The sequence below is a fragment of the Apodemus sylvaticus genome, chromosome 19 (assembly GCF_947179515.1).
Source record: "Apodemus sylvaticus chromosome 19, mApoSyl1.1, whole genome shotgun sequence".
NCBI classification, from domain to species: Eukaryota; Metazoa; Chordata; class Mammalia; order Rodentia; family Muridae; genus Apodemus; species Apodemus sylvaticus.
The window spans coordinates 42,541,729-42,566,798 of record NC_067490.1 but is presented as its reverse complement, the minus strand read 5'-3'; the positions used below and the strand labels follow the sequence as shown (position 1 = coordinate 42,566,798).

The following is a 25,070-nucleotide window of genomic DNA, read 5'->3' as shown; positions in this document are numbered from 1 at the left end:
CCAGCTGATCTTTTGTTGTGGAGAATAGTTTTTGATATTCTGAGTTTTTTGTTCTTCCAAATAAATTTGCAGACTGCTCTTGCTAGCTCTACAAAAAATTGATTTGGAATTTTGATGGGGATTGCATTGAATCTGTAGATTGCTGTCAGCAGGTGGCCATTTTTACTATATTGATCCTGCCAATCCATGAGCATGGGAGATCTTTCCATCTTCTGAGCTCTTCTACGGTTTCTTTCTTCAGAGGCTTGAAGTTCTTGTCATACAGATTTTTCATTTGCTTCGAGTCACACCAAGGGATGCAATATTATTTCTGACTATTGTGAAGGGTATCATTTCCCTAATTTCTTTCTCAGCATGTTTATCCTTTAAGTAGAGAAAGGCTACTGATTTGTTTGAGGTAATTTTATATCCAGCCACTTTGCTGAAGTTGTTTATCAGCTTTAGGAGGTCTCTGATAGAATTTTTGTGGTCACTTAAGTATACAATCATATCATCTGCAAATAATGATATTTTGACTTCTTCCTTTCCAATTTATATACCTTTGACCTCCTTTTGTTGTCTAATCCTTTGGCTAGAAATTCTGGTACTATATTGGATAGGGAGAGAGTGGGTGGTTTTGTCTGGTCCCCGATTTTAGTGGTATCGCTTCAAGTTTCTCTCCATTTAGTTTGATGTTGGCTACTGGTTTACAGTATGTTGATTTCACTATGTTTAGGTATGGGCCTTGAATTCCTGATCTCTCCAAGACTTTTATCATGAAGGGGTGCTGAATTTTGCCAAAAGCCTTTTCAGCATCTAATGAAATGACCATGTGGTTTTTTTCTTTGAGTCTGTTTATGTAGTGGATTACATTGATGGATTTCCGTATATTGAACCATCCCTGCATCGTTGGGATGAAGCCTACTTGATCATGGTGAATTATCGTTTTGATGCATTCTTGGATTCAGTTAGCTATAATTTTGTTGAGTATTTTTGCATCAATGTTCATAAGGAAAATTGTTCTGAAGTTCTCTTTCCTTGTTTGATCTTTGTTTGCTTTAGACATAAGTGTTATTGTGGCTTTATAGAATGAGTTGGGTAGTGTTCCTTGAGTTTCTATTCTGTGGAACAGTTTAGAGAGTATTGGTATTAGCTCTTCTTCGAAGATCTGATAGAATTCCCCACTAAACCCATCTGGTTCTGGGCTTTTGTTGTTGTTGTTGTTGTTGGGAGACTATTAACAACTACTGCTTCTATTTCCTCAGGACTTAAGGACTATTTAGATGGTTTATCTGATCCTGTTTTAACATTGGCACCTGATATGTATCTAGAAAATTGTCCATTTCGTCCAGATTTTCCAGGTTTGTTGAGTATAAGCTCTTGTAGTAGGATCTGATGATTTTTTGAATTTCCGCAGTTTCTGTTGTTATGTCCCCCTTCTCATTTCTGATTTTATTAATTTGGGTAGTGCCTCTGTGCCCTCTGGTTAGTCTGGCTAAGGGTTTATCTATTTTGTTGATTTTCTCAAAGAACCAGCTCCAGGTTTTGTTGATTCTTTGTATAGTTCTTTTTGTTTCTATTTGATTGATATCGGCTCTGAGTTTGATTATTTCCTGCCGTATATTCCTCTTGGGTATATTTGCTTTTTTTGTTTTAGAGCTTTCAGGTGTGTTGTCAAGCTGCTAGTGCAAGCTCTCTCAATTTTCTTTTTGAAGGCACTTAGAGCTATGAGTTTTCCTCTTAGCACTGCTTTCATCGTGTCCCATAAGTTCTGGGTTGATGTGTCCTCATTTTGATTAAATTCTAAAAAGTCTTTAATTTCTTTCTTCATTTCTTCCTTGACTAAGTTATTGCTGAGTAGAACATTGTTCAACATCTATGTGTATGTGTGTTTTCCAACATCCAGTGGGAAAAAAAAGACAGCATTTTTAACAAATGGTGCTGGATCAATAGAGGTCAGCATGCAGAAAAATGCAAATAGACCCATTCTTATCTTCTTGTACAAAGCTCTAATCCAAGTAGATCAAGAACCTCCACATAAAACCTGATACACTGAAGCTTATAAAAGAGAAAGTGGGGAAGAACTTTGAACACATGGGCATAGGGGAAATTCTCCTGAACAGAACACTAGTGGCTTATGCGCTAAGAACAAGAATTGAAAAATGGGACCTCGCAAAACTGCAAAGCTTCTGTAAGGCAAAGTACGCTGTCAATAGGACAAAACGGCAACCAAGAGATTGGGAAAAGATCTCTACCAATCCTACATCCAATAGAGGGCTAATATCCAATGTATACAAAGAACTCAAAAAGTTAGTCTCCAGAGAGTCAAATAACCCTATTAAAAAATGGGGTACAGAGATAAACAGAGAATTCTCAACTGAGGAAACTCAAATGGATCTGAAGCAGCTAAAGAAATGTTCAGCATCTTTAGTCATCAGGGAAATGCAAATCAAAACAACACTGAGATTCTACCTCACAGTAGAAGATAAGAATGGCTAAGATAAAAAAACTCAGGGGACAGCAGATGCTGGAAAGGATGTGGAGAAAGAGGAACACTTCTCCATTGCTAGTGTGATTGTAAGCTGGTAAAACCACTCTGGAGATCAGTTTGGTGGTTCCTCAGAAAATTAGACATAGCACTATCTGAGGACCCAGCTATACCAATCCCGGGCATATACCCAGAAGATGCTCTAACATGTAATAAGGACACATGCTCCACTATGTTCATAGCAGTCCTATTTATAATAGCCAGAATCTGGAAAGAACCCAGATGTCCCTCAACGGAGGAATGGATACAGAAAATGTGGTTTATTTACACTATGGGGTACTACTCAGCAATTAAAAACAATGAATTCTTAGACAAATGGATAGAACTGGAGAATACCATCCTGAGCGAGGCAACCCAATCACAAAAGAACACTCATGGTATGCACGCACTGATAAGCGGATATTAGCCTAGAAGCTTGGAATACCCAAGTCACAATGCACATATCAAATGATGTCCAAGAAGAAGGAAGGAGAGGCCCCTGGTCCTGGAAAGGTTGAGTGCAGCAGTGTAGGGGAATACCAGGACAGGGAAGAGGGAAGGGGTGAATTGGGGAACAGGAGGAGGGAAGAGGGCTTATGGGACTTTAGGGGAGGGGGGATCCAGGAAAGGGGAAATCATTTGAAATGTAAATAAAGAATATATCGAATAAAAAAAAAAGAACCATGGTACCTGATAATTTCCACTTAAAACAAAAAATAAAGTAGAAGGTCTGACTTGGCACTCCCATCTTCTCACAGCCCTGTTATCTGCCATGGCCTTTGTAATAACGTTTATAAAGGGATATTACAGAATTCACTGTATTTTTTTTAAGGGTATCCAGAAGAACATGCTAGAACTAGTTAGAGAAATGAGACAAATCAATTCTACTGGTTTATGAGAAAACTTCTGGCATTATCTTTTATTTATATTTAATTAGATCACAGATATTCAGATTATATAAACATTGGGGGAAACAAGAGGCTCTAAAACAAACAAAAACACATTAGGCTAGCAAGGAGTGGTGATATAACACTTGTAATCTCAGCATGAGGGGAGAGGAGGCAGGAGGATCACTACAAATTTGAGTATACATAGTGAATCCAGGCTAGCTAGCCACAACTACACTGTGAGACTAACAATACATACATACATACATGCATACATGTTAAAGAAAAGAAAAGGTACCCAGTCATCTGTGTTTAACTGAGTTAATAATTTCAAATTCACTGAAATTATTATTGTCTAGTTATATCTTTCCCCATAGTTTAGTTTGCAGAACTTTTAAAAAAGTAAGACTTCTTACAAACATTCTAAAATTCAATTTCTGTCATTGTAAAATTCCAATTTTGATTCTAGTCAGTGTACCTTTATTATACTTTTATGACCTAACAAGAAAGAAGATTATTGGATGAGGCTTCAAATTGTTAATGAGCAGAATTCAGGGATAGTGATTATTACCCTTATTACTTAAAAACCTTTAAAAATTATTCTGATACGACAGTACAGCAATACAAATATTTTTACACAGAAGCTGTAATCCAGATGCAACCAAGACTATATCTCAAACTGGTGGCCAAATTTCTGACCTAATGTGCTGTGGGCTGTGGCAAACAAGCTAAGGAAACCAGACAGAGCAAAGCAGTAGGGAGCAATCCCTGTGGTTCTGCTTCAGTTCCTACAGCCAGATTCCTGCCCTGAGTTCCTGCCCTGACTTTCCTTCCCCCCTTCCAAAGCTGCCTTTGATCACAGCAACTGAACTGAGTCAGGGCAAGTAGATAAGCTCTAAGGAAAGCTGGTCTTTGGACTGGGTTATCTGGCAGGATTCTACTAAACAGCCAGGCTGACCCTCAAACTTCCAATCTTTTGTGCTTCAACTTACTAAGAGTTGGGACTATAAAGATGTATCCACTGCTCAAAACAAGTGTTTTCATGATCGTTTTAAGTTCAACCAGTAAGTTCTGTTTCATTTTCTATTATTTTGGTAGTCCTGGCTGTCCTTGAACTCATTAGGCAGACCAGGCTGGCCTTGAGCCTAGAGATCTGCCTGCCTCTGTCTAAGTGCTGAGATTAAAGCCTTGAACCTCCACTGTCTGGAAATACATTTTCTTTATATGTACTAGAAATGAAGTCAAGGAATACTATGTCCTCACCCCACTTCTTCATACATATAAATGCACAAATCTGCTTTTGTGCCACACAAACATGAGAATCTATGTTCAGACCCCCCCATCCCTGTAAAAAGCTGGGGGGGGGGGCACCCTGAGTCTGTAATGCTAGCTCTGAGGAACAAGAGCGGATGTTCTCTGGAGCTGTTCAGTGAAAGACTTCTAAAAAATAAGATGGAAAGTGATTTAGAAGGATCCCTGACTATGGCCTCTTCAACACATATACACACACACCAACAAACGAATGAACAAACAACCCCACAGAGACTGGTGAGCTGGTGAGCTGGCTCAGCAGGGCACTTGCAGGAAGACATCCTAATAACCTAAATTTGATCCCCAGATCTCACAAGACAGAAGGAAATACGCTACCTGACATTTGTCTTATGACCCCAATGATGCACCACAGCATATATGCACACACACTCACCAAATATATAATTATATAAATATAAATTAAAATAAATATAAATTTAAAAAAAAATAGGGCCAGTAAGATGGCTCACAGGGTATAAAAACATTTGGTATCAAACCTAATGACCTGAGTGCTATTTCCAGGATCTACAGGGCAAAAAGAGAAAACGGACTCCCACAAATTGTACATTAATTTCTGTGCCTATGTACACATATACAACAAATAAATGTAATTTAAACCTTTTAAAACTTGGATGAATACATGAAGTTAAAAAGAAGAAAACTACAACCATGGTGCCAATACTACAGTAACCAAAATAAGAGGCTCATGAAAGCTTTGGGCAATGCTTTGAAGGATGGTCTACATCATCTAAGGTGGTGATTATTATGTGTCTGCTTTATGATAGGGAAATCTAAGCATTTGGAATATACTACCACTTTAACAAAAAAGTATAATCAACAAAATAGTTAAAAGAAACAAGTTGTATTTTGTTGTGTATTTATTTCCATAACTCCTTAATGTTTACAAACCTAAAGAGTTATTTTATTAAAAATACGTGCTACTTTAATTTAAAATTGCTATTTTATAATAACTGAGTTTGTAACTTGGTAACTTAAAAGAAAACCTCAATTTAGACTGCATGATGAGGCTGGAGAGATGGCTCAGTGGTTAAGAGCACTGACTGCTCTTCCAGAGGTCCTCATGGTGGCTCACAACCATCTCTAATGGATCCGATGCCCTCTTCTTGTGTGTCTGAAGACAGCGACAGTGTACTCATATAGACTTTATGATGATGATTAATAATGGCAAGAAATGTAACAACCTACTTCAAGTTCTTTTATTAAGAGGGTAACAACTATGTTTTTCTGCCTTCTGTCTTATTTATTTTTGACATTAAGGTTAATTTTATACGGTATATCTGTGTCTCTGTGTGCAGGTGTGTGCACCATCACTTGCATGTAGAGATCAGAAGACAGTTAATAGGACCTCGCTCTCTCCTTCCACCATGAGGATCCTGGGGATCAAACTCAGGTCATCAGATTTGGCAGCAAGCACCTTTACCTCCTGCCATGGTCTGTTCTTTAAACCCATACTTCCATGTTATGTTATTGATACATTTTAAATATAAACATAGCAAAGGGTTGAGGTTTAATTGTGATGACCACTGCCGACTGATCACAAGCGTACATATATAACATTCTCATGTCTTTGACAGCATAGCTAACCTTGGGATTTCATCTTCTTCCCACCTAAATAAAGTGCCAGCAGGAGAGTTTCCTGACAACTGACGCTTCAATAATCCAGTTGCATGTGATGGATCACCTAGAGAAAGAAAGGAGAATTTAAATAAATTATACTTGAAAACTTCTTATTTTGTCTAATCAATCCATTTACCATTTAGTCATGGGTGCCTGGGTCTTATTACACAGCCTTGGCTGACCTAGAACTCACTCTGTGGAGTAGGGCAGTCTCAGACTCAGACTTTGCAGCCTGAGTGCTAAGATTAAACACACGAGCCACTATATCCTGGCAAATTGTATTTATAATTTGTACAAAATTATCCTCTTTGTAAAATAACTTACAAATCATGTAAGAACACCCAAGAATATTTTAAAGATTCCCTGATACATAGGATTACATAAACACACTTGAGAGCAATAACTCTTAACTAAGAGTACAAAAAAAGTATTTGCAATGAATTGATTTGAGTAAGGAGCACTCATAAAATTTCATAGCATAATAAGTATATCTATATGATTAAACATCTTATTAAAAAAAAAGAACTAAGGTACTAGGGTGGGTTGGTCCTGGGGGGACCTTCTCAGAGATGAAGCGGGGAGAGGCCATGCGAGGAATGAGAGGATACAGGTGGGAGGGCTGTGACTGGGATGTAAAGTGAGTGACTGAATAAATAAGTAAACGGGGAAAAGAACTATATACATATACATACATATATACATATACATAATGTTATGACACTCGGAAAATTTGCTTCAAATGACCACTACTTCACATCTGCCATCAGCAATGAGAGCTGCTATGGTGTAACATCCAGCCAGTGTTGGTTATCATGACTCTTTTGAACCGTGGCCTTTTATAATAGGTGTGGAGGGGTAACGCTTTCTGGATTTAATTAATATTTTCCTATTATATATTGTTGAATATCATCTTTTTGTGTGTTTGCCGTCAACTTTAGGGTAGAGAAAAAAAATGTGTTTGAGGTTTTTGGTGAGGTTTAATTGGGTTGCTTTTTAAATTGATTTTCAGAATTACCTAAATACTATAGGTATAATTATATATTAAATACAAAAATATTTACAGTGAGATTTGTTTGCATTTTAAACATGCTTTATTTATTGTGACCATGTGTTGTGAACCCAAGTAGGCTACTTGTGCTTTCTCTTGGCTGCTTTCAATTTGGGCCACCGGAGTCTTGTCAAAGTTTACCAGGGACAGCCACCTCCTCTTAGCCTGTCTTCTTCCCTCTGGGACCTGCCAGATCCCAACCTGACCTCCACAGGGACCCTCCAGCCACCACACATGACTCAGAGTCCAGAACCTTGTTTGTCAGCTGCCTGACTGAGACCATCACTCGGTCTTACCTGGCTCTGAGACCTAGGATCAGTCCACACGCTAACAGGACAAACTTTTCCAGGTTCCTTGACTAAACAACTAAAGGTACTACTGCAGCAGAGAAATAGAAGGGCCAAGATAGAGCCTGTCTCCTCAAAACCAGACAACCAGGAAATTGAGATAACCCTCCTGAACATAAGAAATACCTCTGCTGAAATTTGACATAAACAAAACAAACAAAAAAACAAAAACAAAAAATAAAAATTCAATGAACAAACTAACTAAATGCTCAATACCAATGCAGAAACAAAAGTAATGAAAAAATCCAAAATAACACATATCACCTCCAACACATAAAAATCTCATAATAATGGGATAGAAAATGCCGGGGGCAAACTCCACCTCAAAAAACTGAAAGGAGAGAAAAAAGTGAGTAACATAAGAAGTCAATCCACACATGGAAATAGTTTGAATTTTTACATAATACCAAAACTGAAATGATGCTAGAATCGAAAACACCAATAAACCAATTACAAACTTCAGTGGAAAGCCTCACCAACAGAAAACAGAGGCAGGGATGGAATTGGAAATGGATCCCTTTGTAAAGGTCAATGAAATAAAAAAATAAACAAGCAAAAGATCAGAACATGGGAGAGTTTGGGACACTATGAATACAATCACCCTTTTAATTATGAGCACAGGAGAAGATAATCACAGGTTTATTTGAACAAGTCTAGAGAAAGGTGCATGTCTAGAGACCAATGGACTAGAGAACACGAAAGAGAAAGGACCAGAAACTCTACAGTACATGGTAGTTCAAATATTAAAAACACGGAATAAAAAAAAAGTATTAAAAGCTGCAAGGAGAAATCAAGTGACTTATAAAGTCAGGCCTCTTAGAACATCTGATTCTTTAACAGAAACATTCAAAGCCAACAATGCCTGTAAAGATATATTCCAAGTCTTAAACAACCAAAATTATCAACCTAAACTATCACACTCAGCAAAATTATCTGTTAAAATTTAAGGAGAAATAATTTGCCACAATAAAACAGACTAAAGGAATTTATAACTATAAAGCAAGCCCTACAAAGGGTACTAGAAAAAAAAAACAAACTTCAATTTGAAGAGAAGGATAAACATACCTAAGAGATCACAGGAAACAAATAATGCCAGGACAGGTTGAAGGGAGCTTAAAAAGGGAGAGGATAGGGGTTTAGGTGAGTGTGGCTCGGTGGTGTGGGGGAAGGTGTCCAGGCAGGCCCTTGCCTGGGCACCTCTGCCCCTGAGGGACCACACACACAGGCATAGTATAGAATAGAGTTTATTCAGAGTAGGGGATGGGAGTTAGTGGTAGAGAGAGGCAGAGAGAGAGGGAGGGAGAAAAGGAGAGAAGGAGGGAGGGAGGGAGGGAGGGAGGGAGGGAGGGAGGGAGAATAGAGAGAGAATAGAGAGAGTGGAGTGGAGGCGGCCATGACCATGTGGAGGGGGGAAGAGCCCAAGGGGCAGAGAGGTGAGAGGATATGGGAGAGCAGAGAGCAAAGAGAGAGAGGAGGGGCAATTAGCCCCTCTTATAGTGGGCCAGATCTCTGGGGCGGGGCATACCTGACTATTGCCAGGTAGGTGTGGGGTACAGCTTAGACAAAACATCAACACAGGTAATCAAAGAACTGAGAAAATACCTCAAAACCAGTAAAATGGCAAGAATTAATACACACCTATCAATAGCAACTCTGACTATTAATGGTTTCAATTCCCTAATCAAAAGACACAGAAATAACAGACTGGATTAGAAAACAGGATCTATCTTTTGTTACTCCCAAGAAATACACCTTACTAACAAAAACAGACATCAGCTTAGGAAGAAAAATGATAGAAAGAGATATTGTAAGCAAATGGAATTAAGATACAAGCAGGAGCATCTATTCTAATATTTAAAAAAATACAGTTCAAGTCAAAATTAGTTGGAAGATATAAGAAGAGACATTTCATACTCATTAAAGGAAAATCTACCAACAGAATATAACAATCCTCAATATAGACTCACTAAACATAGAGACACCCAATTTCATAAAGAAAACATTGATTAGCTCTAAAACAGTAGATTAACCTCAACACAGCTATATGGGTGATTTTAACACCCTACTCTCACCAACAGACAGGTCATCTGGAAATAAACTAAACAAAGAACCCTGGAGCTAAATACATGAAAAAAATCAAATAGATCTAACATGTATTTATAAAGCTTTTCACCCAACCTCTATAGAATACACATTATTATCAGCAGGTTATGGGACTTTCTGAAATCAACCACATATTAGGACACAAAGCAAGTTTCAACAAGTATAGAAAAACTGAAATCATACCCTGCATTCTATGAGACCACAACAGAATAAAGGTGGATTATCAACAACAACAAAAACAACAGAAAATACACAAACAGAAAATAAACCGACTACTAAATAATAACTGTGCCAAAGACAAATCAAAAAGAAAATATAAAAATTCCAAAAAATTAATGAAAATGCACCATTCCAAATTGTATGAGACACACCAAAAACTGTTTTAGGTTCACAGCACTAAGTGCTTACATCAAAAACTTGAGCGATCTCTAATTAATAAATCAATGATGCACTTAAAAGCCTTGGAAAAACTTGAGCAAATAACACCTCAAAAGAGTAGACAAGTAGAATAATCAAATCAGGGTTGAAATTAATGAAAGAAAAAAAAACTGTACAAAAAACAAAAAAATCAATGAAATGAAATCAACTCTTCAAAAAGATTAACAAGACTGACAAATCTTAATTTAAATTAACCAAAAAGAGATGGTCAAACCCAATAAAACTAACACAATTAAGGATGTAAATGGAGATACTACAATTCAGAGGATTATAAAGACTTGGAATTATAATTTATGTTCCACTAAACTAGAAAATCTAAGGAAATGGATAGATTTCTAGATATATATGGCCCATGAAAGGTAATTCAAGGTTAAACAAACAATTTAAATAGACCTACAAAATACAATTGAAATAAAAGCAGCAACTAAAAATCTCCTGACTAAAAATAATCCTAGGGTCAGATAGATTCAGTAGAGAATTCTACCAGGGCTTTAAAGAAGACTACCAATATTCCTCAAATTATTCCACAAAAAATGAAGGAACATTCTCAAATACACTTTACAAAGCCACGATGAACCTGATAGTAGAATTATACAAAGACATTGAAAATAAAATTATAAATACAAGGGCACAAAAATTCAGTAATATGTTTGCAATTCAATTTTAAAAACAAAACAAAAACACCCAAAATACTGTCCCCACCATGATCAAGCTGGTTTCCTTCCAGGCATGCAAGGATGGCTCAACATATATTAATGAGAAAAATAATACACCATATAAATAGACTCAAGGACAGAAACTATGCAATCATATTACATGTAGAAAAAGTCAATTATATGACAAAATTCAGTATCTCTTCATGATAAAAGTCCTAGAAAAATCTAAGAAGGCAGGGGAGGTGTCACAGCATAAAGGAAGTCATAGCTAACATCTTGTTAAATGAAGAGAAACTCAAAAGAACTAATGCTAAAATCAGAAGACAAAAAATGTCCACTGTCTCCATTCCTATTTAAGCCTTCAATACATGCCAAACAGAGTAAAAGGGATCCAAATAGGAAAGAACAAAAAATTAAAAGCATTCTTATTTTCAGATGATTCTATACATACAAGACCCTAAAGACTCCACCAGAAGCCTCATACAGCTGATAAACAGGCAAAGTAACAATATAAAAATGAGCACACACTAGTCCTCCTATATAAATGAAAAACATACTGATTAAAAAAATAAGTGAAATAATTCCATTTACTATATCCTAAAATACATAGACAGACAGACAGACAGACAGACACACACACACACACACACACACACACACACACACACACACACACACACACATATATATCTTGGGGCTTGAGAGGTATCTCAGTGGTTGGGAGCACTTACTATCCTTGCAGTGAACCTGAGTTCAGTTCGAACGCCCACATTGTAGCTCACAAATACTTTTAATTCCAGTACCAGGGGATTTAATTTCCTTCTTGCCTCTGCAGGCACCAGGTATATACATGGCAAACACATGTAAAGGAAGGCTAAACATGTATGTCCATAAAATAAAAGTAAACAAACCTCTAAAAATGTATCTTGGAATAAATCTAACCTAAAAAGGTAAAAAAAACATGTAGGCTGAAAACTTTAAGACACTGAAAAAGAAAACTGTAAAGGATCTCAGAAGACGGAGAGACTATCCATGGAGAGCCCATGGAATAGCAGGAAAAATAGCAAAATTCACTTCCTATGAAAAGCAAGATAGAGGTTCAATGCAATCCTCATCAAATTTTCACAGAAGTTTCTTCACAGAAACTGAAATCTCATGGAAACAGAGGACCCAGGATAGTCTAAACAATCCTGGACAAAGAAAGCATGGAGTAAGTGCCACTAGTCTAGATCTCAAGTTATATCACACAGTTAGACCCTTTGTGTACTGGTTAGTTTTGGTGGTGGTTTTGGTAGTTTTTGTGTCAACTTGACACAACCCAGCATAATCTTGGAAGAGTGAACCTCAATTGAGAAGATGCGCCCCCATCATAGTAACCTGTAGGTAAACCTACAGGACATTTTTTTTGAATGCTATCAAAGGGTCCAGATCACTACAGGTGGTGTCACCCCCGGGGAGGTGGTCCCAGGGCATGGGAGAAGGCCGAATGGGTAAGTCAAGTGGAGTGAGCCAGCAGTGTTCCTCCACGCCTCTGCCTGAGGTTAGTCTCTAGTTCCTGCCTTGGCTTCTCTCAATAGACTGTTACTCAAGATCTGCAAGCCAAATCTTTTCTTCCTCACCTCAAGTTGCTTCTGGTCATGGTTTTTAATCACAAGAATAGAAAGGAAACTAGGGCACTACAGTAATAAAACCAGCCTGGTGTTGGTATAAAAACAGAGGCACTAACAAATGGAAGAAAACTATAGACCACATAGACTGACACTCCTACAGCAACACTATTTTTGACAGAGGCCAGCAGCACATTAGAGCAATCAGCTTCTACATACGGTGCTGGTCAAAGTGGATAGCTACATGCACAAGGATGAATTAGATCCTTATATCTCATCCCGCATAAAACTCAACTCCAAATGGACCAATGACCTCAAAATAAGACCTGATATTCTGAATCTGACCAAGAGAAAAGTAGGGAATACACTTGAACTCAATGGCAGAGGGTAAGTCTGAACATCACCCCAATGAGGCATGCATGGAAGCAAACAACTAATAGATGAGATTTCATGAAACTAAAAGGCATTCTTCAGTAAACACAGTACCACTTCAGTAACAAGGTAGCCTATAGAATCTAAAAAAAAAAAAAAGATTTATCTGCTATATATGTTTGAGGGCTAGTTTTAGAATATACAAAGGACTAAAAAACTAAACATTAAGAAAACAACCCAATTTAAAAATGAGGAAAGGAAATAAAACAGTGCTCTCAAAGAAAAAAAAAACACAACTAAGAAATATTTTTATAGAATATTCTGCATCCTAAGCTATAAGAGAAATGCAAATTGAAACTACTCTGAGAGCATGCAATAAGGATACATGCTCTACTATGTTCATAGCAGCCCTATTTGTAGTAGCCAGAAGCTGGAAAGAACCCAGGTATCCCTCAACGGAGGAATGGATACAGAAAAAAATGTGGTATATTTACACAATGGAGTACTATTCAGCCATCAGAAACAATGAATTCATGAAATTCTTAGACAAATGGATGGATCTGGAGAACATCATACTAAGTGAGGCAACCCAGTCTCAAAAGATCAATCATGGTATGCACTCACTGATAAGTGGATATTAGCCTAGAAACGTGGAATACCCAAGGCATATTCCACATATTAAATGATGTCCAAGAGGAACGGAGGAGTGGCCCCTGGTTCTGGAAAGTGCAGCAGTATAGGGGAAAATAGAACAGGGAAGTGGGAAGGTGGATGGGCGAACAGGGGGAGGGAAGGGGACTTATGGGACTTTTAGGGAGTGGGTAGCCAGAAAAGGGGAAATCATTTGAAATGTAAATAAAAAAATATACCAAATTAAAAAAAAAGAAACTACTCTGAGATTTTATCTTACTGCAATCAGAATGGCTAAGATAAAAACAAAAAACAAAATAAACCCCCAAAAAACAAAAACAAATGACAGGGTAAAGTGGCACACACCTTAGTCCCAGCACTGTTAATTAAAGGATTGTGAGTCCAGGGTAGCCACGACTATGTAGAGAGACGCTGTCTCAAAAACAAACAAACAAACAAACAAACAATTGACAACAAATACTGTCAGGTTTGAGGGGCAAGAGGAATACTTATTCATTGCTGGTATGAATGTAAAGTCACACAGCCGTTATGAAAATTAGTGTGGAAGTTCCTCAGAAAGCTAGAACTACTCTTACCACATCCATGGTCCATACAGCTATACTACTGTTGGGCACAGGCCCAAGAGACTCATACACACGAGTATAGAGGCACCTGCTTAGCTATGTTCATTGCTACTCTATTAATAATAGCTAGGAAATGCAAACCGCCTAGATGTCCATCAACTAATAAATAGATAAGGAAAATGTAGAACGTTTACTCAGCTATTAAGAAAAATGAACTTATGAAATTGACAGGTAAATTGTGCAGAGTAGAGGAAGCCCCAGATGAACGAAGTCTGAGTGAATGTGTATTTTCACACGTGCAGGTGCCGTTCAGAACTCCAAGACCACGTGGCCTATGGAAGGCTTGGCAAAGCCATTATCCACATGGGCCAGGCTCGGGAGGAACGGCAAAGCTTTCCCAGGAGTCTGAGTAGGATGTTTGTGAAATACTGACCAGTGTGTAAAGACTAGCAACTGCAACTTCTTTCTGAGGGATGTCTACGCCTTGCCTACAGAGGCCTCCTACACAGACTACCTAAGCCCCGCCCCCCAGGGCTGGACCTAATAAATGTGCTGAGGTTCCTATGGTGATCGAGGTGGGGGCTACAGAAAACTGCCAGATCCCATCTTCTTTGCCACTGTGTCTGTCCTTTCTTTATCCCCTCAATGCCACAAGCTAAGGTTCCAGGACCCAAGACACTTGCGATATGGCAGTAAATGGACAGAGGTAGGGACAATAATTCTCAGATAACCCAGAGCTGGAAAGATGAGTGTTTTCTCTCCTTTGTGGGTGTGAGCTTTTTCAGATACGTTTATTCCATCTGCCATACCCACAGAGGTCAGAAAATTAGTAAGGGGCTCTAGCGGGGCGGGCTGTCCAAGGGAGGGGCAATAGAATGCAGTGGTACGCTGGGCTAAAGAAAAACAGAGCAGAAAGGATTAAACGGGAGTGGGAATGGGATGCTAAGGTACAGCAGGACTATGTGGAAAGTGCTGGTCACTGTTCCATTGCTGTGAAGAAAACTCTCATAAAAGAAAGCTTGTAATGGGGGTTGGCTTACAGCGTCAGAGGTTACCCCACTATTATCACCGCAGAGCGCACTGGTGGCATGCAGGCAGACATGTGCTGGAGAAGCAGCTGAGAGCTCTACATCCTGATCTGTAGGCAGAGAGAGAGTAGGCCTGGCATGGGCTTTGAAACCTCAAAGTTCACCCTTAGTGACACACTTCCTCCAACAAGGCCACACCACACTTCATAATCCTCCTAAATCATTTTAAATCATTTAAATTGTTTCAGACTCTGGTGACAAAACAGTCACATATATTAGCCTATGGGCATCATTCTTATTCAAACCACCACAGGGAGGGATAATGCACACTAAAACCTTTCAAGGAGTCACATGAAAAGCCTCATTAAATACACACACACACAATTACAATCACTCCGTAAGAGGGCAACAGTGAGTGTCCCTACTGAACACCAGAGAATAACAAATAAAAACCCAGAGCCAGGAATGGGTTAGCTCTTTTGGGGTTGTTACCACGTGAGGTAACATCCAATAGTCACCAAACAGAGAACAATGTTGACAGCAGTGCAAGATGAAGAGGCATGGATTATGAAATTCTAGAGGGAAGTTTAAGAGCCCCTTAAAGATGATCAGAGGTGCTTATATGATATCTATGAATTACAGGGTATTGCCAATGATCTTAATTACTCTCCAGAACTTGAAGGTAAGACCCTAGGGTAAACATATTACATAACTGACTCATAGAACACAAGGAAATCAAACTGCTACCCACCTAGAAGCCTTATCCCTACTGGCTAGGCTCCATAGTGCTTGAAGGGCGCTCTGCTACAAGAAGAGAAAAGTAACCACCAATATTACTCAGCTATGAATTCTACAAGCTATAAAAAATGACCAGCTCACAGGTACAACAGTGGCACAAAGGTCCTAGGAGTAGCCATTTACAGCCTGGTTGTATTTAAGCACTGTCCCACAAGTTAAAAGCCATTACTTGGCACTGACATTGGGACATGACCTGGTAGCTAAACAGGCCACAGGCCCTAAAGGAGGAAGCTACTATTACTTTGCTAAATGGTCATAGTATTAGACACAATCCTAACTATTTAAAGTAAACCCATTGATTAGTAGTACAACAGTCAACTCTCATCGGACAGGCCTCATTTAGCAGTAGATGGCAATCAACAGAGAGACCCACAATCGGCCAAGGTTACACACACACGCACACACACACACACACACTATGGAATGCACAGACCTAAATAGGCCATCTACATCGCACCCCTACTCCAAAGGCTCAGGGATCATTGCAGAAAAGATGGCGGAAAGATTTTAAGAGTCAGAAGCAATGAAGTAAGGACACAGCAGGGCAAATGCAGCAGTAAAGACATGAGGCACAAAACCTCTGCGCGCTTCAGCCAGGCACAATTCTGGCATGGAGGGGGAGCTGGACAGCCACTTGAAGCTATGGAAATACTGGCAACCGATGGCTCCTGGAGGAGGAAGGTCAGTTTTCTGTAAGAGTGAGGTCCCTCACAGGTAAACCACTCCAGCAAAGGCCACAGCTCTACGTGGATATGGGCAGCACAAACTGTACTTGATGAGCTGAGACACGGGCCACAAGGCTGGGTGGGGAGGAGATGGGGGTGGGCCTGGGAAGCACAGAGAGAGGGAGTAAATATGATCTAAATACATTGTACGACATTCCCAAGGGACTCATCCACTGGGACATATGGTTTTATTTGACCTGTATGAGTAGTTGCTGCCTGGATGCAGAGGTTCCATGCGTGTGCCTGGTGCCCATCGAGGACAAAAGAAGGAATTGGATCCCTAGAACTGGAGTTACAGATCACTGCAAACTTCCTGTGAGCGCTTGTAACCTTGGGTGCTTTGTAAGAGAAGCAAGTGTTCTTAACTGCTCAGACAGCTCTTCAGCCTTTTCATTCTTTAAAATGTGTTTTCACTGAGCAAAAGTTTTAAATTTTAATAAAATCCAACTTATCCACTTTCCCCCTCATCGATATATCTAAAACTTCCCTTTCAAATTCAAGGTTGGGCAGATTTTTCATCTAAAATACTTGATATTTTACGTTTTACATGCATATATATTTATTTTATATGATATATTTTACATATATTATGTAATTCATTTTAATGACTTAAAAATGTATAATTCATCTGGAATGGTGGTGCAGGCCTGTAATCCCAATTGAGGTAACTGAGGGAGGACTATTTTAAGTCTAAGACTGAGTTCAAGGCCAGCCTGAACAACTTAGTGAGTCCCCATGTCAAAATGAAAAGTAAAAAGAGGGGTGTGGCTTGGTGTAGAATGCTGGTCTAGGATACACAGATCTCTGGATTTAATTTGCAGCCGAGAGAGAGAGAGAGAGAGAGAGAGAGAGAGAGAGAGAGAGAGAGAGAGAGAGAGAGAGAGAGAGAGAGAGAGAGAGCTCGTGTGCATATATACACATACAGTATAAACCAATAAACTTATGTCCCAGTCACACTATATGGACATCCAACAATTGTAGAAATAGTTTTAGAAATGACTGTTCTTTCTCAACTGAATTATCACAGTACCACTGTCAAAGTTGAAGTGACTATATATTAGCTGTTTTAAGTGTGAACCTACTTCAGGGCTCCAAAGTGCTATCCTTTCACAAAGAAGTTAATAGGAGGTCAAGAAGCTAATGGGCAGTAAGCCTACCTCATCCTTCCTTATATGACTTTTTTCTTAATGATTTTTAGGATTTAAGGATTCAGACCATCTGGATTCTTATGAGAGACTTATATATTACTCAAATCACTGAGAAGATGAGAAAAGAATGTTATTAAAACAAGGTTATCAGCTAGTATTATAGTTTATAAATAAAGATAGATAGATAGATAGATAGATAGATAGATAGATAGATAGATAGATAGATAGATAGATAAATTGGTCTTTGAGAGGGAATAATAGACTGGGTTCAAGTCATTAGTTGTGTGGACTTAAAATGTAGTATATTGTATATGTTGTCACTACAAAAATTTTCTTTCTAAAAGAAGTTTCATTGAAACTAAATTGTTCTACATAAAGACACTATTAATAGTTGGTGAGCCAATTTAATTTTAAAATCTACTAGTGAATATAACATTGTATAGTAGAACTCTGCACATAACATCCTTACTTGACAAAGATTACAAATGTTAATTTTTCAATAGCCACTAATAATGACAGCATCTGGATTCTTGATTGAGGTGCTGACTGAGGTGTGTACTAGGTCTCACTTATAGAGAGCAGATCTAATATACAATAGTACCAGTCAGAGTACGCTCTAGGGCGGGTCCACACTCTCTTCTTCAACCACATCTAAATGTACTGCCAGATTAATAACATCCTACCCACATTCTGGATTTGAGAATGTTTTAGTCCACACTGGATCAAATGTCTCAAGACTATTCAAGTTCTCTATCCGTGTTCAACTCAAGAGTGCATCTGCTGGCCGTCCTACCGTACTCTGGACTGTCCACCCGCCAGGCAGACTTGGGTTTGGGTTTCTTTTATAACCAGGATGGTTGCCTCAAAGAAGATTCTAAATTTCCCATGATAAACAAATGCCATCCTTTCTACACTACTATCTCTTTTAGTCTAAAACTTTTATTATTATTGTATTTTTTTGGTGTGTTTACTATTACTTATTACCCAGTTTTTAAATGATTTTTTTCTTTTCTTTTTTTTTTTTTTTTTTTTTTTTTTTGGTTTTTTGGATTTGTTATTTTTCCGAGACAGGGTTTCTCTGTGTAGCTCTGGCTGTCCTGGAATTCACTCTGTAGACCAGGCTGGCCTCAAACTCAGAAATCCGCCTGCCTCTGCCTCCCAGAGTGCTGGGATTACAGGCATGCACCACCACCGTCCGGCTAAATGATTTTTTCTTAAAGAGACTGATCTGAAAATACAGCCCATTATTCATGGGCACAAAAAGTTCAGGTAGGACAAACCGGTGGCAAGAAAGTAAGCCACACAAGCATGCGGCCCCAGCTGCAGAAGTATGGCAAGGAGGGAAGGGAGTGTGGCCATCACAAAGTATGTGCTAGATGGAAAAAAGTCCACTTGATTTTGTTCTAAAAGAAAGAAGAGTAGGTAAAGTGCACACGTGCACACGTACACACACACCTCTTACATAAAGGAAAGGAAGACCAATGAACTCAGAAATTTTACTCCCAATATATGTTCAAAAAATCTTTGCACACAAGTGTACACAAGAGTAAAAAAACGGAAAAAAAATTCCAACTGAAAAAGACAAAAAATGTAGGTTATACACACACAGCAGACTATTACTGTGCTACTAAAAGGAATGAAGTACTAATCCATGATACATGGATTAACCATATGCTATTAAGTAGAAAAAGTGTGTCCCCACATAGTGTACAATTCTATTAATGCTAGATACACAAAACGGGCACCTACTGCGGATTGGTTCTAATGCTTTGTCTTACTCGGGCTCCCAAGTGGCTGCGCTTCCAGACCTGAGGCTCCCTACCCCAGCTGGCTTCCACTGATAATAAAGAATTGCCGTACAGTCATTGCCGGACAGGGAGACAGGGCGGGGCTTTTAGACTGTGTGGGCAAGAGACCAAGTGAGAGGAAAAGAAGAGGCTCACTTCCATGACTAGAAAGCAGAGGGGTCAGAGTTAAGAGCTGCTGGAGAGAGAGCAACCAGCCACGGAAGATTGGAGGGGAGAATGTAGCTAGCCAAGGGGAGGCTTAGAAATGCCCAGGCACTGAGCTAGTCAAAGCATTTTAAAATTAGCTGGTGTGTGTGAGTGAAAGGGAGGGAGGGAGAGAGGGAGGGAGGGAGGAAAGGAGGGAGGGAGGAAGGGAGGGACAGAGGGAGAAAGAGAGGGGGAGAAAGAGAGGGAAGGAGAGAGAGGGAGGGAGGGTGAAAAAGAGGGAAGGAGAGAGAGGGAAGGAGGGAGGGAGGGAGGGAGGGAGGGGGAGGGAAAGAGAGAAAGAGAGAGAGAGAGAGAGAGAGAGAGAGGAGAGAGAGAGAGAGAGATTCATGAATCAGGAGAGGTTCTGGGTGGGTGTGCAACCCGCCAAAAGCCGAGGCAGTCTAACGAATTCCCCACTACGGTTAACTATGCATGAACAGAAAGTTTAGTATTGATTTCTCAGGAGTTGCAGGGTTGGGAAGTTTGCAGATTTCAGTACCAAAGTACAAAACAGTTTCCTTCAAAGTGACTAAAATATTTGAAATCTATGACAATGCCTATATAGTTCCAAATAGATGAAAAAAATCTTCATTTCTCCTTAGGAGTGGGTGATTTATATATCATGTAAGTATCTCCATAAACTAGTAAGTTTATGTACATGGGTATTTTGCCTGAGAGAATGTCTATTTACCAGTTGTGTGCTTGGTGCCTTAAGATGACAATGGATTCCTTGGAATTGGAATTAAAAATAGTTGTGAGATACTATGTGGGTGCTGGGAATCAAACCTGGGTCCTAGGGAAGAGCAGCCAGTGCTCTTAACCGCTGAGCTCTTAACCTCTACAGCTCCAGAACAATGTCTTCCGCAAAGCTCTTCCTGCCATCTCACACCCTACTGCCAGCATTCCTCTGTTACTCTGTAAGCCACTGGTTACCTAGCGCCCTTAATCTGAGCCTGAAAAGTAACCATACCTTTCCTTCTTGCCTTCCGGAACTTGACAGCAGCCAGGTTTATTAAATTCATTCCATAAAGATTGTAGTCAATGAAGAGCTGGAGGAGGTAGGGGATGTGCGCTTCATGGGGCTGGTAAAATTTATTCATTATGGCTCCACTTTGCAAAAGTTCACATATCCTAAATGAGACAAAGAGAGTTATAGAATCATGTTCTTTATTAAATGAAGCAATGATTACAGAAATATCCTCAATAATACTCAAAATTTTCATTTCGCTTTTTCTAGAAATATGTATTTGATTTCAAGTTAAAAGTTTAAAGCACAGTCTTATATTAAGGAAAATGAATTTTTCTCAATGAAAAAATAATTCATGGAATAAATGGGGAAAAATTAAAACCACATTAAAAAAATTAGAGAAATTCCTACTGGGCATGGCAGCACTTGCGTGTAATCTAAGCACTTGGCAGGCCGAGGCTTCCCAAGAAGATCCTGTCTCAAATCACCATGGAGATGGAGCCAGCCCCTCCAAAGGTAACTAAAAGCCAATGGGTTTGTTTGGTTTTCTTTTTCAAATATTTTTTACTTAAAACAATTTTTAACTTATTTTATGTGCACAACTGTTTCCTTCCATGTATTTTAAGTATACTGCATGGAGGTCAGAGGAGATCCCATGAAGCTGGCGTTACTGATGGCCATGAGCCACCGTGTGGGTGGCGTGGAACCCAACCTAGATCTGCTCCTAACTGCCGAGCCATCTTTCTAGCCCCTAGATGGTTCTTAGACTTGGCTACCTGGCACTAGGTAAACATGTTCTAACCTTGGTTCCTTCTTCATTCTTAGGTGTTAACAGAAAAAGGAATTGTAACTGGTCTGGACAAATGGAAACATTTTAGAGACGTTTGTGAGTCTCAAACTACTCAAAGAATTCCAAAAACGGGGAGAGGTCCCCTAGAAATTTCATGCTGGGAGAAGAAAAGAGCACCGATACCAACTGTATGAAAACGTGTCTCTAGAGAAGAATCCACACAGTTCTAACATGTCAGAGTAACGTAAAGGATGAAGCTCAGGCCTAGCTAATGACATCGATGGCGGGTTGTACCACACCTTGAGCAAAACTGATGACATGTGTATGTGTGAGCTTTCTAAAGTGTACTCTTACTTCAGGATGTTGAAAATAAACTGGTCTATGTGTAAGGGGGGAGGGTTTCCTAGGTAGATGTCTTTGTCCCTCATGCCAATTGTGGCTACACTGGATAAATCTTTTTCGGCTTTCCATTATTTAAAAAAAAAAATGCAGAAATAACTTCAGATACACCACTAAAAATTCCCCCAAAGACATAGCAATCACAACTCCACCATTCAAGACAGGGTTAACATCGAAATGCTTTTTCCTTCATAACAGGGAACATAAGCAACAGCAATAATGCACATCAAACAAAGTGCTATGCCAAGAACTGAGGGCAGAGGCGTCCCCGTAAAGCCTTCATGAGGAGCAGTCTAAGCAGCAAGTTAGCTAACCCACAGGCTCAGCTCGCTGAGGGGAAGGAAGAGTGTTTCACATTAACATGATAGGGTAGAGGAAAGGTCAGAAGGAAGCAGGATATTCAGGAAGGGAAGCCATAGATACTGTCTGTAGCCTAGTGTCAAAACTGAAAGAAATGTCAGAAGTCAGATTATGGACAGCCTACTCAAAATGTGAAGTCGGGTTACAGTCAGCCTACTTAAATAGGAAGCCGTAGTACAGTTTGCTTGAGAAGTAAACAGCAGGCAAACAAAGCAAGCCTATCAGGAGGCTATGGTGGAAAACCTAGATTGGTAGTTGTAAGACAAAGATCACTAGGTATCGGCTAAAGATTCAGGAGAAGTGTAAGGGTGACATGGTTACACCTGAAGAACTGACTGGAGATGGATGGTAAGGTAGGGAGGAATCGAGCTGAAGCCAACTGGTGGTGATGTGTTTATTGAAAATGGAATGAATGAAAGAAAAGTAGTTTTGGTTTGGTTGTCATCTTGTTTTCAGAAAAATTAACAAGAGCATTCTTTAAGCATTCTGAGTTTTGGTATAGTGGGACATCCTGGCAGAGCTTCGCATGCTGAACATGAACAGGAATGATCGCAATATGCTCTGACGCTGCAGAAGTAGCTAACATACCCCTGAGCTCTATATCCTGAATAGGTTATATGTTACAAATGCTTAACCCCAAGCAAACCTTACTACAAGCCCACGCTAACATTTTACAAAGTGAAAAACCTTCAAGAGATTTTAAATGGTATTAAAAATCACACAAAAAGGGCTGGAGAGGTGGGATGGGTCAGCACTTAAGAGGGCCCAGGCTTGGTTCCTGACACCCACGCTGGGTGGCTCACAACCACCTGTGACTCCGGCTGAACTCACATGCACAGCCCACAATGTATTCTTTAAAACTCACACACACACAAATGAAAAGGCTAAAGCTCACATCAAATCTGCTCTGTGAGTCCTCATTTTTAACCACACTGCTAGTCTATTTATCCTGTTAATGGTTTCATATATTGATTGGGAACTCAAGAAAAAAATTGAGACCATACTTTTTATGGATAAAAATGAATCCATAATGTAAACATGGAAGGGAGAAGATGAAGACACAAAGGCAGTCCCTAAGGAACAATCACCAATATTAAAGAAGAAACAGCAACAATATACAGCAGCACTAAGATGAATCATCATGTAAGTATGAGGATAAGCAAAGGAGGCTTTAAAGTCTCAGAAACCGGCATACGCAGTTATTTGAAGGTCTTCTAAGTGGTACCACAAGCTCAAAAAGTAAAGACACAAAACGAATTTAGTGACAGTGAGCAAATATTTCAGTGGATTAGTTTGGGTAGAAACCATAAGGAAAGAATGGATGGGAGGTAAGACATTTGATATGTAGAGATAAATCTTTCAAGAACAGATATGTGAGAGATGGTGTGTTTATTTGTATTAATGTGTGTATACGAGTGTTCCAAGTAAAATTATGAGTATTAGCATTTAAATGGGAGATGAGTCAACTGACACAGATAAAGGTATCGCTGATGAGAAGCAGCAAATCAGTCTGGCGGCGGTGCAGACATGAGAATTGAACACAGGAAACCATGACATGAAGAAGGGGAAGTTTCTTGCCTAAAGTCACTTAATTAATAATAATAAGCCTAAATGTCAGATGTTTAACTTAGAATATTTACTCTTAAAAAGCTTTGTGCTGCATTTATTTATTGTTAGGTATGTCCCCGGCCCAGAGGGCAATTTAAAGGAGTTAGCACCCTGCTACACAACCTGTGTCCTGGAAATACAGCTCAGGTGTCAGACTTAGCAGCAACTGGCTTCTCACTGAATCATCTGGCTGCCCCCAGACCTCAGGCCTTGCCCCTGTCAAATTTATTTTTAGAATCTAGAATCCAACTACTTGATGCAGAGGATGGACTAAGGGCAAAACAAAAACAAAAAAGTCAAAATATCAAGCATCTGGTACTCAGCAAAAAGTGCTCTCACTGCAGTCTTCCTCCCACAAAATTCTCCTTATTTTGAAACTACAAGATTATGTTGGTTTTAGTCTTGAACATATGGACTGGTCAACAGGTCACTAATACTGTATCAGTTATCTCTTACAAAAAATTCAACAAACTCACAACATCCAAAACAGAACAATAGGCAGGGGCCATAACAAATGACCTACCTTTGAAATACCCTTCATACAACCTAAGCAGTGGCTCTCTTTCTATTCAGTATACAGACATTTTACAGTCTTTACTGTAATGGTGGTATAAACTACAAAGCCTTCTTCTATCATCTTCTTTCTATTATTCTAATATTTAAGCCATGTTTATTCATAGTTTGGTTTCATTTATCTTTGTACCTTTTCACCATTGCAGGATTGTAAAGATAGATCTTCATAAAGTGTCTTTCCTTCTCATGATAACCATAAAAAGGCCTGAAATACAAGAAAAACACATTTTAAAACATTTCTGTAATTCAAAGATGAAATAATACAACTTATTGTCCTAATTAGGCTCTGCTGGCCTAATTCAGTCTTCTTACATTTAATATTACCCAAAACACATTTAAAAATACCCCAAGAGCTTTCAACTAAACCTAAATTGGAGATTTATATATGAAGAAACACCAAAGCAGTTTTAAGGTTATAAAGATTCCCCTTTGACAAAACTTGGGACCAAAAGGGGCAGTGACCCATTTCTACCTTACATTTAATCACCACAACTCTATAGAGAAGCCGTTCCTGTCTACTGAGGTGGTTTGACCCAGAATGGCCCGAGTAGGC

General features: G+C 39.2%; 1 protein-coding gene across 4 annotated transcripts in view; it reads right to left on the bottom strand.

Moving 5' to 3' along the window:
- Positions 1 to 25,070, bottom strand: part of Rev3l (REV3 like, DNA directed polymerase zeta catalytic subunit) — a 153,965-nt gene that overhangs the window by 73,446 nt on the left and 55,449 nt on the right. For 3 of the 4 annotated variants that reach the window (XM_052164545.1, XM_052164546.1, XM_052164548.1), the window contains 3 exons: positions 24,648 to 24,722; positions 20,791 to 20,951; positions 6,310 to 6,406 (listed from right to left, as the gene is read on the bottom strand). In XM_052164545.1, coding sequence (XP_052020505.1) covers positions 6,310 to 6,406; positions 20,791 to 20,951; positions 24,648 to 24,722 — 333 coding nt within the window. The remainder of the gene's footprint in view (positions 1 to 6,309; positions 6,407 to 20,790; positions 20,952 to 24,647; positions 24,723 to 25,070) is intronic. The other variant, XM_052164547.1, reaches the window with a different exon arrangement.